Source organism: Pholis gunnellus (genome assembly GCF_910591455.1).
Source record: "Pholis gunnellus genome assembly, chromosome: 6".
Classification (NCBI taxonomy): Eukaryota; Metazoa; Chordata; class Actinopteri; order Perciformes; family Pholidae; genus Pholis; species Pholis gunnellus.
Window position 1 is genome coordinate 14,679,895 of NC_136532.1, and position 19,175 is coordinate 14,699,069.

The following is a 19,175-nucleotide window of genomic DNA, read 5'->3' on the forward strand; positions in this document are numbered from 1 at the left end:
AATCAGAGAAGGGTCCTCACATTGAACCCATCAGAAGAAGCAAGGCCCCTCAGTTCATTAGGAAGTCTGTACTCAAGCGTATGCTGTTTTTTTCTGCACTTCCCCACCCACCCTATCCTTCTCTCTCTCTCTCTCACCCTTCAGAGTGAGTTCAGCAGAGATTCCTTTGGCATTACCCTCACCCCAGACTGCTGGAAAACCGCAGCGCTCCGGATGCTGACCCTTGCTCGGCTCAGCACAATGCTTTAATTTGGTCTGTTGTTTAAAGTAATTAGAAAGCCTTTTTCCCTTGTTTTCTTTTCTATTCTTCTCTGTTCTCTGCCAAGAGCGAGAGGGAAACAGTGAGTCGTCCATGACTTCAGCTTGATAAAGACTCGGAAGAGAAATCCAGGGGACCGGGAGAGGAAGCGAAGAACGCAGATACTTTATGCACTCTCTGTACTCAGTCCCCCCCACCCCCCCCCCCATGCACTGACGCAGATTGGGAAACTCTGAAAACAAACAGGGACAGGACTCGGGGGATACTTGCATCTGAATGTGTGTGTGTGTGTGTGTGTGTGTGTGTGTGTGTGTACAGCAATTGCAAACAAATGCCTTAAAATAATGAATGCTTACACCAATCGCATGTTACTTTATACGTGTTCAAATTTGACTTAAGATAGTAATATCACAACTGAGAGAGTCAGAAAGATAATATCGGAGCAAGGAGAGAGCGTTCATCGCATCCTGAGGCAGTGAGATTGCAACGGCAAGACGATGACAGTCAGAGAATATTCTTTGTGTCGCCCGTGCTGCTCTGTACTGTTCAGCACAACTGTCACAGCGGCAAGAAAAGGAGCATCAGTGGTGCTAATCTTTGACAATTAATCCCACTTTCATCGGCTGTATTACTCCAAAGATTATCTGCACACACTCATGCATATGCAAGCATACACACAGTAGATGGCCATACATGCACATGTTTTCCACACAGAGAACTTTTATCTCTATGTGCACACACTGTATTTTCCCCACACACACTGCAAACGCACACCTGGAGTGACACACACATGCAGCTGCGTTTCTACACTTTGGTTGTGCCTGAATCATAACCTTGGAATAAAAGTGAACATGTCATTCTACATCAGGCAGCAGAACACCACCATAATGACACAAAATATTCAGTATTGATGCATCGTGCACACAGCTGTGCATTCACTTATACTACATACACTGCTATCCCGTTCTCTTGCGCTGCGTATTTCCCTCCGACTATCTCACCACCAGCCTGAAGCAACTTCTCCACATACTCTCCAAACATAGCGAGGCTGTCCAACTGTAAGAAGTACACAACACACTCACTTGCGGATTGTGCTCATATAAGAAACATATAAGAGACATTTAACTGAAAGAAGGTCAGATGTGAAACTTTGCAGGAGTGCTCTTAAATATGTAAAACATATGCCTGGCCTTGGTGTTCTATTCAGCCCAATGGCCCAAGCAGATACTTCCTTTGAATTCAACCAAACATCCTCAAACCGCACTATGAAGACGAGGGTGTTGAAGCCACCTTCAGAGGAAAAAATGCCCTCCAGCTTGGAAGTGTATAGAAGTCAATCAAAAGTACAGTGGTGCGATGCTACTAAGACCGTATTAGACATAAAAGACAGTGAAACTAAAAGGTCCTATGTCAGCACAGTAATCACTGTCCATATCTTCTCTCGTCTCTGAGCTCAGGGCAACTTTGTAGAGCTGAGCCGAACAGCATTGCTGTTTAAAAAGGCACTTATATGAGTATCAACACTATCAACATGTCTTAATGTTCCAACCAATTCCTGAGGTACTTGAGGCACAATAGTCCTTTTCAAGGGAGGAGAAAAAAGCAATTCTGTATGAAGTGGGAGTAACATGTACATACTCATATGTGAAGTGAGTGGCACATTACAAGAATATGTAACCTTTGTTGCCTCATTTTAATTAGGAAGTGCATGGGAAAAGAATATCATTAGGTCTGGATAAATACAAGCAGCAGGTGGGGGGACAAATCATCATGCTGGGTTTTGTCTTAAGACGTGCAATTTATTTTTGTCAAGCAATGTCGCCATCTACAGGTGAGGAAAAATATCTCATGTCTGTGTCGTTCACAAGTTTGGAAAATTATATATTTTGTCTAAAAACCTACTTGCAATAGAAATCCTTAAATTCTTGACTTAACTGACTAGATCCAGTTAGAATACTCTAAATTCCAGTATGTACCACAAACTACGGTATCATGAACAGGTTATTATCAAGTAGGAGACTTGTTTCGGTCTCATAGGGTTGTCTTTTGCTGATTTTATTGTCAACTTAAACTCTAAAATTAACAAATATGGAACTAGAGGCTTATAAATAGAGAAGCTTAACTCTAGAGACTTAGCGAATAAATCTGGGTTGTAAGTTATGTGCAGTTCACATCTAATTCCATTTTTATGTGTAATATTACAATGACACAGAGCAATGAGATTTAGTTCATCATAATGACTGAATATCTCTTCCAAATCCAATCTAACCCAAAGAATCCTTATGAAGAGATAAATATACACATATAGTAGGGAAGACACTGCAAGAAAATCTGAGGTCTGGTGTTAACTGGGTATTTCCGACTGAGTCTTGGAAAAAGGAACTTATTAAAATTAATCACTTCATTGTTCACGCTCACTCCATAGTCCAGCTCTCTCTCTCTCTCTCTCTCTCTCTCTCTCTCTCGTTTTCACTCTCTACTCTCCAAATGTGCCTGGCCATGATTAAAACATGTCTGTTTCTCCATGACATTGCTTTGACATCATTTAATTGGTATAAGAGATAAAAAATAAATGAATTAAATAAATATACTACCTGGTAAGTGGCGTAACGTAGCTCAAGGTGACAGCCTATTATTTCTCCCTTTTCCTCAAAGAAGGCAAAGTGAGAAATGCGAGATTGTACTGAGAATGCAGCCGCTCAAGGGGCAGATGGAGCTTTTTTTTCATCTTAAAAAATTCACCATAGATTTTATTACATTAAATTCTAATTTTGCCCAAAGTTTGTGCAATCAAAAGATACATTTAAAATGTGTATTATGCTCATCGTGATGCTTTCTCACTCACCTGTATACTGATCATAATCACCTGTCACATCTTTAACAGCTGCACACATGAATTGCATGTATTAGGTCTAGCACCAAAGGAATGAAATGCATGGAAATGTGATTAATGTTGTAAATAAAAAGAGCGTAACGGCTCTATAAAAACAATGGTGTCCGAGTTTTAACCAGGCATTGTGTGTGAAAAGCGGCTTTTACAGTGAAATGAAAGAAAGGCGGAGGGATATCAAGAAGCCGTCGGGTTACTCACCACATCTTGCCTGGTGTCCTTCCCCGATGCAATGAGGATGTAGTTCCAGACCAAAGGCAGAAGCAAAGCCAGAGGAATCATGTAGAGTTCAAAGTTCCAAACAACGATGACAAAAAGCTGAAGAGAGAGAAAAAGACACAACCATCAGCAAAAGAAAAGCGAGAACAGTGTGGGCTACGGATGTATACATTCAAGACCCCGTATTGACCCGCATGAGGCAAACTCCTGAGAACGTACGCCGGCCATATGTGCGATTGGAAAAGACGCATTCAAACGCATTCATATGCAGAATCATAACCACCATGGAACAAAGCGTAAAAATAAGACTGGGCTTTAACAAAGGTACAGGCCTGGTGCCGGTAAACCTAGGTTCAACACCCTGACCCTCAAAGCATTCTGGGCCTCCAGCTGAGGAGGAGGAGGATGATGAGGAGGATGAGTACGAGCCGTCAGAGCCTCTTTCCTCCATGCCAATCATCCCAGAGGCTGAGGTCATGTACCGTTTTCAGCCGCAGCGCGTCAAAGCTGACCCTTCCACACTCAATCCCAAACTGCAGTATCTGACCTCACACACCCCACACCCCACACCCCCAGTCCCTAACCCTGTCACTCCAAGCCCCAATATCCTCTCCTCTACCCCAAAAGACTCCTGTGCCCCATCTCTAACCTTCTCTGCACCCATCTGCCAAATCCATAACCTCTACACCTCCCCTCTCATCACCAAACAAGAAAAGTACCATCGGAAAATTAACCTTTCCTAAAACCTTGTATTTTGGTTTTGGCAGCGCTCCTTAACCTCTGACAACAGATTATTGAAGATATATGTGGGAAAGTGAAATTGCTAATGATGGAAGCTTGATTTGTATGACGGCATTGTGTTAATTGTGAGAGATGTTGAGAGAACTGTGTCAGTTTCAAAAAGTTAAGCTGGAAGAGATAGATTTTATTCCCACAAAATAACCAGAGAGAAAAATGGAACAAAAAACATTTTCTTTTCTAATAATTTCATTTATAAGTATACAGAGATGTTTCGTGATTAATAAGACTTCAGCAGCAATTATAACAAATGCTGAGAAATGCAAACCATGCCTAATACTTTTCTAGCAAAACATCTTTATCACATTATGAGTACCAGAAATCCATTACTTTAAATATGAGCAAAGAAGATTTAAATTACTCTCTGTATGAAAATGGATCCATGTTTAACAGTCACTTTTGATGGGACACTTTTAAGAGAGGTGAAATTGAAACTACTACTGATATACAGCTGATTTATTGGTCTGTGTACCAATTATGATCCATCCTGTTTTGCTCAACAAGCAAAAGAAAACTTGTTAACAATCAAATTGTTTTATTTGTGCATGTGTGTGTGTGTGTGTGTGTGTGTGTGTGTGTGTGTGTGTGTGTGTGTGTGTGGAAATAGACAGAGAGCGTGAGGGGAGAATGAAAAACAAGCTCTCTTCATTGTGTTTACAGTCCAAGGTTAATGTGAATATGAGGTTCAACAGCCCCTCAAGAGTGTGTATGCAGTTCTGCTGTTACTGTAGTAGAGCAAGTCGGACTCTAAACTGCAGACACACACACACTGTGCGGTCTGTGTTTCAATTTCCTTTCTCACACACACACACACACACACACACACACACACACACACACACATGCATCTGAATAGCAATGAAAACTATGAAAACAACTCTTCACAATCGCACAATTAAACATTTTCTCAACTTTTCCACATTTCACATAAAGTTTGAAAGGCTCATATTCAAACTTTTGAATAGAACTATGACTTAATGTAAAACGAACCAACAGTGTATACAAAGCAAAAACAGACATAAATTAAACATTGGATATGTCCAGCACATTTGCATAATGCTCACAGCTAAATGTATTTTTCAAATAAACCTGAACGGCCTTGGTGCAACAACCAAATGTCCCAAAAGGATTGAAATCTTTCTCCGTCTCTCTCAGGCTCAACTTCACTTTCTCACATACAAAGAGTCTCTCTGATACAACTGTGTAGGAGAATTGGCAAGAAACTATTCAATAATTCATATTTGTATACTAATAAGCAAAACAACCATTTCCCTTCATATAGAAGAAAAAAGCTGTTAGGACTGTGTAAGCTCAACAACAGAAACTTGCATACAGACAAACACATGCTCACATGTATTTTTTTTTTTCTCTAAAATTATCCATATTCCTACAAATTAGTAGAATTTACAAATCTGTAAAGCTGATAAACACTGGAATAATCTCTAGCTAAATGTGCAAAAGAGGAGCAAACATGTCTTCAGTCAAACAAACAAAGGAGCTCACTTGTCTTCAACCTATTCTGGTAGAAGCTATAAATACCTGCACACTGACAAACATCTTCACGCAGATACACACCGTGCTCCTGCTATAAATATACGGTACAGTAGGCATATATTAAACGCTAAATATTTTTAGTGCCTGCTTCTCTAATCGCACATTGTATCGTTATCACACAACTAATGAAGTACTGCTCTCTGTCCTGATGTTTATATGAAACCATAATACCCTCTTTTATGTTTTAAAAAAATATAGCTTTCTTCTCCGGTTGCCTGAGGTTGTTTAACCTGCCGTCCCCCTTCATTCCTCCTGCATTTGGTTATAGTAGCTGAGGGCGAAGTTTTGACTGGCAGCTAGAAGAACCGGACACCCAGGCTCAGCAGTGGCCAGCCCTGCCCCGTCTCTGTGCCCCCCGGCTGGGTAATAGGGGCCCTGCAGTGCCTGGAACTTTCCACCAGGACTAGGCGATCACAGCCCCCCCCCTCCCATTGCTTCCTACACCAGATAGCAAGCTCTTCGCCTGGGGAAGAGGGAGTGGGAAGGAGCCTGCTGTGGATGTCAGCGACCAGAGAGAAGCAGGGGGGAAACAACGATAAAAACGTGGTGGATCGAAGGACAAAAAGAGGTGGTGGGGGGGGGGGACTACAGACGTAGTCTATGGGAACAATTTGTAGATGACTCTGTGTGGTCAGAGACGCATTATGTAGTGGTCGGTGATGGATCACGGTATCTGAACACGCACCGTGCCCTACTCTTGCTTTATACTGCTGAATCCTTACCTGTGTGGTTATGTAAAAATGTTTGTATCAACAGTGTGGTATCTTTCTCTGTATATGTACTTCTATATTATTAAAATTATGCAAACTCTAATGTATTTTTGAGAGCATGTAAATAAGTGTAAATTCTATTTGTTACTGAAACAAAATATGTTTCCTTCTCATACTACCACTGTATTAAATAGTATCTGTAATTATCTGAACTACTAAAGAACAGAAGGGATAAATATCCATTTAAGAGTCTTTAGTTTTTTTCTATAACAGACATTTGATTTTGACACCAAAACCACTTGCAGCAATTTACCCTTTAAAAAGCAAATCTATTTTGTCATAAAAATCTATCATCTCTTTTTAAATGACTTGTGCTTTATCAACAAGTCTTTGGTGAAATGCACTGGAATTTCTAAGAACATAACTATTTAACTGTCATAAAACATTGTAAAACAATATTTTCCACTTACAAACCTGCAAACCAATTCAAGTATATTTTAAGGCTGCATTTGAACTGGGCACACTTCACATCCAAGCACAAGTGGAATTTCAAATGAGATGCATAATTAAAATAGACAATCAGAAAGTTGAACAAAGTAAAACAATGGCAGTAAATGTGTAATATTTTGGCTAAAATACCAATACACAGAAGCAGCACGCTCATTTATTCCGACAAGTCTCTGCAGTTGAATTTTAGCATGGTTATTATCTTTGCTGCTTTCTCTTAATATTAAGAAATCCCCTGAACACATGAAGATATATTAAAAATGTTAACAAAATAGAGAAGTCTAAATGATTTATTCAAGCACTCATTGCGGCGGGTTGAGAGTTGTATCTTGCATTATTTGTTTCAAAACACAGCCCGCGTCCTCACGGCTCTGAGCCGCGGCACTGTGGGAGGGTAATATTCAGTACTTTGGCTTACATTAACCACACACCAGGCTAACTTTCCCCCTGCTCTGTCTCAGTGGAGTGAAACTGAAGTTTGGATTTCAGAGTTCCCCTTTATCTCTCTTACATCAATTTCCATGCTGGCACTAAGTGTTGCCAGATAGCAACTAGAAGTCCTGTTAAGTTCGAGGGAACGAGAGAGAGGGAGGGAGTCTGTGTCCTGTTTGTGAACGGACCGACCCATCGTTCAGTGGTGCTAGACTGCCCCCTGCTGCACCCCTGCAGAACATAGATCTGCAGCACAATTACTGCTGTTCATCCGATAAAAAAAAAAAGCAGCCTGAATGACTAAGCCTAATGTCTTAAAGCCAATCATTTTGTAATAACATGAAAAAATTAAAACAAAGCATCCACCATTTTATGGCTCCAGTAATGAAACTGCACACGGGTACCTATGAGAAGAAAGGATGCCGAGTCCCTGACGTCGCAACAAAAAGGCCTCGCGCATTTTCTGTTGAGTCTTTATCTCTGGTGATTAAACTCTGACTTGGTATTCTCTGTTAGTCATGACACTATATTTCAACTATCATTCATTTTGCAAATCAGGAGAGCAGTAAAATGTAAAAGTATATCTTTCAAAGCTGTCCCTTGCTGTGGGCAAAGACGAACTCCCGACTTTAAAACTTTTAAAAGTTAGACAGGTTCTTTGAAGAGGAGTCAAAGGAGCAATTTAAAGAGACCTGGAGTGGTGTGTACCACTGCCTGCTATGGCGTCTCTGCACTGTGTGTGGGTGTATGTGTATCAAACTGCCAGCCAGGCATGTGCAAACACACACACTCCAATAGTTGCTTCTGTACCTGTCTTTGCTTTTTTTTTTCCCTTTTTTATTTCAGCAGGGTGAATTTTTATCTAAATGCAAAGCAGGTGATAGGTGCTCCAGTTTCCTCTAGAAGTAGCTCCCTTGTCTGGGCTCTCTTCCTGATAAGAGTCCTACTTTGCCTGACATAAAAGAGCCCAGTATCATTTCCCCTGCCTCCCCAACAACCCCCAGCTCGCTGCCCTCGCCCTTCCCCGAGCTTCACAAAGCTGCCTCTATTTGCTCCCAATTCAGAGCCCAATTGCAGATAAAGTTACAGCAAATTTGTTTGGAGGAAGAGCTGCTGAGGCCTGCGGTCCCTGGGGCAATAACAGCCTTGTCTTGCAGGGGCCGTGGGGAGAGCTGGCAGCAGCGGGAGAACAGAACCCAACACCGCTCAGCACCACAATGGCCTCAACTCTCTGGGAGAGAAGGGAAAGGGAGAGAAGGGGAGGGAGAGATAAAGAGGAACAGGGATGGATGGACAGACAGAAGGGAGAGGCACTCGGCTTGCAGGTGTGGAGAGAGGAAGCAGTCGCTTAACCCCGAGACAAGGAGACGGAGACACCAAGACCGACCCACACACACACACACACACACACACACACACACACACAGACACCACCCATCATGCAGGACAGGAGGTAACTCCAGTCCCGTCCATTGTGCCAACGCCTCAGGCAGAGCTGCCACGGTGGCTGATTCACTGTCGGGATGGGTGGGTGACAGCAGTGTGGGTGTGAGAGAGAGAAAGGCTGCATGTGAGACTATGCGATATCTCTCTTTCTCTCACATGCACACAAAACACACACACACACACAACATACACACTAATCACAGCTGGCACTAATGGGCGATGTGTACATGCGGCTGGCATTTCAGAATTGGGCAGAAGACAGAGTAAGAGACCATGAAGAAAATGTTGAGCGTTTTTCGGTATGGAACGTTGTGATGTGACACAGTATGACCACTGCATTTTGATGTACTATTGCATTCACAAAATACCAAAACTATGTGAACACACTTAGACCCCCCCCCCCCACCCTCAGGCCTACTTAACAGTTAAGAAGTGCCCACATTTGTAAGTTTAGGGGTTGAATTGCCCACCTCCGTAGGTACAGCCGCGTTGGAAAGTTAAGTGTAACATCTGTCTTAGAAAGACAGCCAGACAGAAACACAAGTGCACATATGAACAGACACACATGCCCATAATCACACACAGCCGTACACCTTCATGAACACACCACCTTGGCCAGATGGCCCCCCATAAAAACCCACTTAAAGAGATGAGCGAAGTGATTAAGAGGCCTCTCAAAGTGAGGCAGAAATGAGAGAGGGATGAAGAAATGGATGGGGAGGGAGGGAGTACCTGTGTAGAGAGAGAGAGAGGCCCTAAATACTCTGATGCTTTTAGCTAAGTGCACACTCCTATAACAGACTCCCAAAAGAGCGAGAGGGGGGGGGGGCACAATGACACCTACATTTCAGACTTTCTATAAACTACAAAATGCTACGTCCTTGGCCCAGATACATTCTTTATCGTCATCTGAATATTCTGAATTGAACAGAGTACAATGAGAATATGAACAGATGTGCTATACACCGTTTTCAGAAAGGGATGTACAAGGCATGTGTGCGTTGACACGGAGGCTGCGCTACCCAAGGCTGCATCCACCTCTATTCAGCATGTAGATTGGCAATTCTGAGGTGACCTTGTTTTCTGTGAATTCCTTGACATTTTTTTTGTCTGACATTTTCATTTATTTTGAAAAGATAAGGGGGGTTTAGGCCCAGTTCAGCCTTACATGAGAGAAAATTAAAAAGTACACGCCAGGCTCAGACATGAGCGCGCTTGCACACACACACACACACACACACACACACACACACACACACAGAGGGAAAATGTTAACTGATCAATACTATGTCTCTTCTGACCCATGTCTTGTGATGACACTGTGACCTGCTGTACAAACACACACACACACACACACTTACAGTCTCTGCAGAGATGAAACTGGTGTCAGACCGCCAAATGCTGCTAATGTCTAATGTCTGCTGTGGAGACACTTAGTGCCCTCATGGTAAAGGGCTGGGGCGGGGCGGGTGCACCTGTCCTGCAGCTACTTAAGTCAGGACACTAAACCAGACAGGATTAAATGCCTGCTCTGTCATCTTTAGGGTAGGGAACTCCATACAGCCACTCACCGTCCTGCAGGAGAATGTCTTTTACTGATAGCTCTGCTGTCCAATTACACTTCACCTTTTAATACCAGACACATATGACAGGAGGAGGAGAGGGAAAAGGAGAGAGAGAGAGAGAGAGAGAGAGAGAGAGAGAGAGAGCAAGAGAGAGAGAGAGAGACAGAGAGAGAGAGGGAGGATGAAGAGGAGGCTGACGGTTGAAGAAAGAAAGAAGCTGCCATTTCCACTGTCTGCAAAAACAGCTTGTCACACGTCAATAGATGATAGCAGCATTTTCTAAGTATTTCAACGTCTGAGGGTCTCATTTAAAATAGTGTTTAATCTACAACACCAACTCGTCCCTCATTCCCAGCAAATGAGTGTCACAACAGACACTGTATATACAGTACCATGTGTGATTTTAAATTAACACAAAGCTAGAAAAGGGATTTAATCAAGACGATCATATCAAGATATTTGAGTGTGTGAGTAACAGTCTGTAGTGGAGGATACAGTGTGGGAATGTACTTAAATGTGCTTGAGACGTCAACAACCCCTCGTGTTAGAGTGTGAAATTACCAGTGAAGGATCCATACTTTGTTAGCAGAAATGGTCCTACTGCCTCCGTGAACATGTTCCTCTCCGGCTGCGTGTGCGCAGATGTTAAAAGTGTAATCGGTAAAATATAAGACTATTGTTAGTCCATTTAGGATGGTACTGATCCATTAATATGAGTTGGGTTCGTTTCATTTCAAAAAGTGTGAGATAAACGCTTTGACTAAATAGTATGCCCAACTATATTAAAGTACATTTCTGGGACTGTGTGCATACTCAGTACACCAAATTAATCATAAAACAGCAAAATAATCTTTGCGGCTATAGAGTAATGTTTCACAAAAAGATACAAAAAAATGTTGTCCTGTTTTTAGTTTCTGTGCAAATGTGAATGTGATGCCATTTATGGTCCTGCACATGTATATATGTAAGTGCATCTCTACATACTACAAAAGCACAGATGCTCCTCTGTGGAGAGTCCCATTCGAAGCAGCTGTTGATGTAGCATCCTGTGTTGATCAGGAACATGATGCAGCGTCTAACTCTGTTGAAGTTTTGCAACAGCAGCTAAAAAGGAGACAAAAACAAAATAGCAAACGTTTAAAACATATGAACGCTTAAGGTCAGGAACGTGCTGTAGCTAGGAAAACAGCATTGTGTGATAAATATTGTATATCACTGCTTTGTAAAAGTGGTAGATACAGTATGTCAACATATGGACATTCAGTAAAAAAATAAAATGCTGTACCTTTATACAATTGATGAGACTTTGTGACATGTAACTGAGTACAAGTGGAAAAAAACACTAAAACACAAAAGGTTGTGCGACACTTATCACATATGCTGCACCTTTACTGTTCAGTGGAAACTTTTATCAAAAGACAAAGTAAACGGGAGCAAAACTATGATTACAAACAGTCATCAGTACAGCTGTTACAGCCCGTCTCTGACATTTGTGATGACGTATTTTTTATTAAAAAGGTGAATTTTCCCTCTTTCATGTTTAGTTATGGTGTGAATTCTTCACTATTTAGTATGCCCAATCTGTTCCATCATATAATTAGCCCCTTAGTTAAAATGACAATAAGTCTTAATATGGTAGGTACATACCCCATTGTGTCTCATTCTGCTGTCACTTTTGTCAACTGTTGCATTACTTTGTACAACGTGAGATATGCAGCTTTGACCTCACTTTGGCTTTACCGTTACATTAAAGCTCTGAGGACACCATGAGGACATTAGTGTGCTTTACTTCTTTGGATAGCTACATATGGATGTGGATCAGCATACAGGACAAACGGCCACTTTAAGTGTGACAAGCTGAGTCACAATGTTTCTTTAAGTCTCCTCTCCCAGTGATAAAGTTAAGTACAATAATAAAAATTTCCAACTGAGTCTCATGATTCTCCTCCGAGGGTTCTCCGTGCGTCTTGGCCAGATATGAGAGAGAACTGGCTAACTGCTGTCCTCCCCATGGGTTGCCAACCGTTCAGGGAATAGCATAACAGCAGCGCGGAATGCCTACCACCCAATCAGGTCACCACCAGGAGAAAGTGCTCCCAAAGGACAAACCATCTCTGCAGATCACGGTTCAAAAAAAAATCTAGGCCATTATTTTACTCTCTGGTAAATTGTGTATGTGTGTTTAAATGTGTGTATACTGTATGTGTTTGTAGCACTACAGAAAAGTCTATTGTCTGTATGAATGTGTGTTTCCGGGTGGATTTGCATGTGGTTAGGGGTGGCTTGGCTGCTTTGATGCAAGATGAGAGGAGGATTCCTCCTTCGCTTTGTATAATTATGTGAATCTTTTTGTTGCCAAACTGAGGATGACTGTATGGTGTCCTGCTGGGGACACACAGACCCTAAGGACAGCAAGACTGTGAATCATCCATTTCCACGTTCCTTAGCGCATGCACTTGATGTACATGCTGTACTCTTCTGGGCTCATTATTGCGTTGATAAGAATATTGAATTTTTCATGAATTATTTCAAAGACTGCCTTGAGTTATTCCTTAAAAACACTTAGAAAAATGGAGACGTCATTTATTAATTTAAATGTCATAATTACAATTAAATGGTTTTGTTTGGCAGGCAGCTTATGTGTTTTCTTTTTCTTTACTGGGTGTGTGTGTGTGTGTGTGTGTGTGTGTGTGTGTGTGTGTGTGTCTGCGCGCTAAGCAGCAAGCAACAGCAGGGGAGCTGCTACCACACAAAAGAGCCCTCACGGGGCAATCTCTCTAAAGCAGCCAGTGACATCATCATTGCGAGACGCTGACATGGGTCATCTCTGTGAGTCAGAGGTGAAATGGAGATTCTGCACTTGGGAGAACAGCGTGGAGTGGGCCGAGACAGAGAGCAACAGAGAAGGCAGAAACAGTGAGGAAAGAAGGGAGTAGATGGAAGGCTGACAAAAGCGTGGTGTGGGAGCTGCTGCGAGTGTTGTGCTGTGCCGGGCTGTGCTCGGCTGTGCATGGCGCAGTATTGACTACTGAGCCCAAACGGTCACTCATATGACATGTCTGATGTGGGCCAGCCCCTACTATTCAGCTCTTTGTGGTGCCGACACACTGAGCAGCGTGACAATGAAGTGCAAAGCAGCAGTGGCAAAGAGGGCCAACTATAAGGATGGCCAATCTACTTATGCACCCCAGAGCTGACAGCTTGACATTTCTATTCACCACTCAGAGTGGATGCAAAGGGGGGGAGAGAGATGAGAGAAGGGAGAGAGGAGTGAAGAGAAAAAAAAAAGAAACAAAATGCTGTTTTTCCTTCGATCATCCTGTTGTATCTTGCCCACACAGTTGTTGCGGTTTACAAGATGCCACTCTCCAGGCTTGTTGGTTTTGCTTCAGACAGTTAAGCAGAATAGGGGGTACAGTGGTGGACACAGATAAAAATGAGGCGGAGTGGTGGAAGATAAGTGTTGGCTACCGATGTACCTGTTTGGACACTCTGGGTTCCTCCTCAATATACTTCTGCTCGATGGGAATCAACGTCCTGAGACCAGCCTTCACCTGGAGGATGGAGCGGACACACACAGCCTCATAAACAGCAAACGGTGAGAGTTAAATGACACTCATTTGAAATATTATGGAAATTAAATCACTGATGATGACAATGGATTAGCAAGGAACTATATTTTTCATTATTTAAGGTTTTTCTAACATTGTGTAGTGATACTGGTAGCACATGCGTAGAGCGTGCCCCATGTCAGAGGCTAGAGAGAGCAAGAGAGAAAGCTGTAAGATGGCCGCTATAGGACACACACAGCGATGGTGAATGGGCGAACAAAGGCTGTTGAGAGGGAGTCTTCGATAATTAAAGCCAAAACGAGGACGAGGGACGAGGGATGAGATGGAAGCGAGGCGGGGGGGGGGGTGGAAGGACACAAACAGAATAAAGACAACAGCAGCGTGGGGGGGGGGGGGGGGGGGGGGGGGATGCTGGAGAAAACGAGAGAGGGATGGAGAGAGAGGATAATGGGGGGGGGGGGGGGGGGCAAAAAGAAGAAAAAAAAAAAATCAGGGAGGAGAATCAAAAAAGCTAAAGAAAGACTTACAGCATTAAAAATCACGTCTATTTCGAGAAAGATGACCCCTTTTGTTGGCCCTGTCAGCTCCTTGCTTTTCAAGGCGTAGGCTTTGCGTTCTCCATTTTGGATCTGTGGGAGAGGGACATGACAGGCGTCTGTCTGGCAATACCCGGCTGAATCGGCTCCCCGGGCCACCTTTGAACCCCAGCTGCTGGCGCTGACAGGGAACCCAAAACAACTGTGGCAACTCTGACAAGTACCTGTTCATTACCCACTGCAGCTCGGCTCTGTCAAACAGAAATTAACTATCCTGGGGAATCATACCGTACAGCGGAGCATGGATATATTAGACACACAGTGCTTTCACAGGCCATCTATATTTTTTTCAAATATAAGAGACACTCTTCTGTCCTTTTTTTTTTCTTCCTATAAATCGCATCGTCTCTTGATCAATGTCATTTTCATATAATCTCTCATCCCGTCACTCTCTTTCTTCTCAACCTATCAATCTGTTCTTTTTTTCTCAGCCTCTCTTCCATTTTTTCTCCTTCCTGTCATCTCTTTCTCTTTGTGAAATAACAGTCTCATCTGTGGAGTTGCAAAAATAACCTCTGCTTTTTATATCTTCCACTGTGTGTTTTCATTCTTTCCGTTCCTCTATGTTATCTGTATTATCCCCAAAGGAAAAGACAAAGAAACGCACAGAAAAAGAATCTGCCTTTGACTCACATTTAGTAAAGGAATAGCCACTTTCCCCAGGAAGTCTGCACTTCTGTCTCGGTCCTCATCGTAAACAGTGACCTCAAGTACCGAGTGGATGTCCTTCACGTTACTGGACCACACACACAAAGACAACACCGACGACATACATACTGAAATATAGGTTATAGACTGAAACAGTGTGAAAGCTTCTCTAAATGCTTAAGACTCACAGAAAACTATTTATAATCTGAAACGCTATAGGTGGCATAGTAAATTCCTTATATTTGAATACCATCTATTACATTTACATAAATGTTTCACCATTAGCATGCTCTATGTGATATTGCACTATAGGCTAGCAAGAAGATAGCTGACGTTATGTTTAGAAAGGAGGCTACGAGAAACATGTGCACTTAAAGAATTATGAAATTAAACTGTCCCATCACTGGGAATTACAAGTTTGTACTCGGGAATGAAATGATATCATATATTTAAGAAATGATACAGAGTTAGATCTACATTTACCTAAAGCCTTAGTGTAACTATATATTTGAACAATATGATAGGCCTTCATTATCTCTGATGTTAATGTTACCCTGGATTTATAGGCATACAATGCATTTTAAAACACTTGTTAAAAAGCTGTTGAATTAACAATGATTGTGAATAGCTTTTAAGTTAAAAGTTCATTAACGAAGAAGGCTTTCAGCACTATTAATTGTGATCAATACATTTCTTTTAAATGATCAGATCGGACCAGAATTGATAAAAAAAATATGAAAGAAACAGACACAGAAAAACTGTTGAATGCTATAATTAAAAAAATGTCACAAATTAGACTTTTGCCCGGACTTTATTAGTCTTGAATTCAAAAAGGTACATGTCAGTTATTAAAAAAATATTTTATTTCCATTACTGCAGTGAGTACTAACGGTGTGTGACATGGGTGTTGTAAAAGCCACTTACAAAGTGAAGACCTTGTTCCATTCTGGGTTGAGGTTTTTGTAGACGGTGTGCGTCTGCAGCCGATCGTTACTCAGCTCCACCACACAGAATGGGTCACTCTTACCTACCGAGCAAAAAAGAAACGAGCATACAAGAATGACCTTCTCAGTTAAAGGAGAGACATAAATACAGTAGACACTAAACTTTTGATAGCTTGAGGTTTCAAGGAAATCGAGAATCTGAAGTAATTCCAACAGCTTTCCAATCCCTCATATTATTAAGACAGATAGTATATAGCATCCTCCCTTTACATCACATTACAGCTCCAATACCTTGGACTTATCAGAACGGTACTTATGCCATATATATTATAAAACAGTATATCAGTGGAACAGCTGCGAGCTGTTTCTATCAACACCCTGGGAACATGCTCAACTAGAAGATAAGCTCCAGGACAACTATGCCCTGGGCGGTCACAAGGAGGGGGCGGGAGAGAGGACTTTGTGGAGAGCACAGACGGCGATGTGGCTCTGAGGGCCAGAGAAGTTCAAAGTAGAAGATAAAGACAGCCGAGCAGGGGTGTGGGAAGCATAGCTGGTCCGTGATTGGCGATTCCAAGCGAGCGATGGGATGGTAGCAGCAACGATGTGGCACAAAAAAAAAATGAGTAAAAGCAACATAGGAATAAAATTCATACTGACAGCAATTTAAATTAATAAAAACATTGAAAATAATTTGTGATATTGAAATTGAAATTGTACTTGTGTTTAGACTCTGGTAGCAATACTGGTTTGACCAACACAACACTAAGTGACATTTTATAGTAATTATAGTAGAAGCAAAGCAACATACATCCAAATGTAGATTTAGCCTCCAGAAAATATATTTTACAAACTCACATATGAAATCATTTTAGTGGCCTGTCCCTCCCAAAAGATAAAACTTTAATACACTGCCTGAGAACTTGAAAGACTCTCAGATGTAAAAAATCACCAATATGATATATGGTTCAATATAAATCATATTCATTCATGCTAATTTATTCCAACAAAACTTTCAATTCAGAATTTACTACAGTTATGTAACTGTGTAGAGAGAGAGTGAGGGAGGCCGAGAGGAAAAATAAAAATAATCACAGAGTTATATCCTCCTCCTGAGAATAGCGTACTGTACTATAATAATCAAAACCAGTAATGTCCTATATATTCTCTATTTGTTTACTAATGTCTCACATTTCAATTTCTTTGTACACAGAAAGGAGTGAGACCAGCTCCCCATGCCTGCCAGCCCACCTCCCTCCGACTGCCTCAAAATGAACTAAAAACAACAAAACTCTTAATTCTGGCTTTGATCATTATTTTCTATTAAAACTGTTGGGAGCCGTTGCGCTGTTTGTTCAAGCTTATAATTTGAAAAGACCGGGTCAGGATTAAAAAAAAAAAAAAAAAGATATGTCCCACACGCATTCCCATTGAAAATAGTGAGAATATTGAAATATTAGTAAAGCAGCAATATTGCATAACAAAACTCAATAAAGTTGTGATTGAGTTCAAAGCCCCTCCGCCACTTTTCTGTATGTGCTTGTGCGTGTCTGCGTGTCTGTAAGTGTCATTGATTGGTGTGATTTTCTTCAAATGGTGCGACAAGGGCAGGACATTTAGTGGGTGTGCAAAGTAAATGTCACCGTGATCAATGCTGAGCCGTAGGTGTTGCCTTTCATATCGGTTTGCGGGGCTCTGTTGATGTAGAGTGTTTGAAGTGAATATTGACAGCTATGACTCCTGTGATAGAAAACAAGATACATTAAAAGACAATGGACTCAAGAGTCTCTGTGTGCATACGTCGTTAGCCGTATACATGTCTTTATTGTATTCAAATTCAAATAATTCCCTAGACCAATAATAAATACACACCAAAATGTATCTAAAAATTGTAAACAAATAAAAATGATATATTTTGGCAGTACTTTTTACAGTAGTGAATATCTGAAATCCTTCTTAATCATCCCAGAGCTTCCATAGCATTAACGGTTATAGTGTTGTCCCCACAACTCATGTCTGATTAAATTTAAATGCAATCATCCAAATTAAGAGCTGTAAATTATTTCTGCGGAACCCTGACCCTCCCCCATTTTCTCTCTAATATTCTGTTTTTAATGACATGGCAGGCTGTGTTGCCGCAGAGAGCCAGTTGTCATTGGTGATGAACTCTCACCTTATTGGCCGCCAGCACCAGAGGCGGCTGTCTTAACCAATTACACGCTCAGGTTTGAGCGCCACTCAGAGATCATCCAGGTAATGTCCGAGCAAAGCCCCTCCCCCCTCTGGGTTCCCGTCTCTGTGGCGCTGGCAGCTCAAACTAATTTCAGTGTGCCCTAAGATAAGTGTGGAGGAGACGAGGGAGCGCGCTGTAATTGCCTCGCAGGAAGCTTAGAGTTAGTGAGGAGTTTGAGGTTGGAGAGGGAGCGCACGCTCTCATGTTCCTGTATAAGCACAATTAATTAGGATTCAGACTTTAAAATGTAAATCAATCGCATTTTTGTTGATTCTCCCCCCGCCCCATCACATTTAATAGGTTAAAAGAGAATACCTACAGTATTCCTTCATGTGTCAAATGATGCAGTACAAAATCTAAAATGATGTCCAAGAAGTCTACACGTGCTTAGGTGTTGCTGCTGGAAGTGCATGCGTGTGAGTGCATGTGTCCATGTGTGTGTTGCTATTGAAATGTTCTAACGGTGTAGCATCCACTCAGAGGGACAAGAGCTGGCAGACAAAAGGGATTGTTGGTTTTAGAGACTATTTTCAGTTATCCTACTCGGTCTGGAGAGGAGCTACTCCACAAAAACACTTCAATTAGAGAGCGAGATGGCCAGAGAGGAGAGACAGAGAGGAGGAGGAGGGAAAAAGACAAGAGGGGAGACAGGCAGCGTGAATGGGAGAGAGATGGTGAACTATTTCTCTTTCACTGACCTCCTCTCTAACTGTCTGTCTGTCTGTTTCTCTCTCACCTTGCTCCTGACCCTCTCTTGGTTTGGGTTGTTAAAATAGGGTGTTCATGTGGTGAGGGCTCTTAT

At 41.9% G+C, this 19,175-nt stretch overlaps 1 protein-coding gene across 1 annotated transcript in view; it reads right to left on the reverse strand.

Annotated features, from left to right (window-relative positions):
- Nucleotides 1-19,175, reverse strand: part of mctp1a (multiple C2 domains, transmembrane 1a) — a gene marked incomplete at both ends in the record, with an annotated part of 120,836 nt that overhangs the window by 29,609 nt on the left and 72,052 nt on the right. Inside the window, 6 exons of the mRNA XM_079161592.1 lie at nucleotides 3,351-3,467; nucleotides 11,365-11,484; nucleotides 13,860-13,934; nucleotides 14,480-14,581; nucleotides 15,182-15,284; nucleotides 16,121-16,223. Coding sequence (XP_079017718.1) covers nucleotides 3,351-3,467; nucleotides 11,365-11,484; nucleotides 13,860-13,934; nucleotides 14,480-14,581; nucleotides 15,182-15,284; nucleotides 16,121-16,223 — 620 coding nt within the window. The remainder of the gene's footprint in view (nucleotides 1-3,350; nucleotides 3,468-11,364; nucleotides 11,485-13,859; nucleotides 13,935-14,479; nucleotides 14,582-15,181; nucleotides 15,285-16,120; nucleotides 16,224-19,175) is intronic.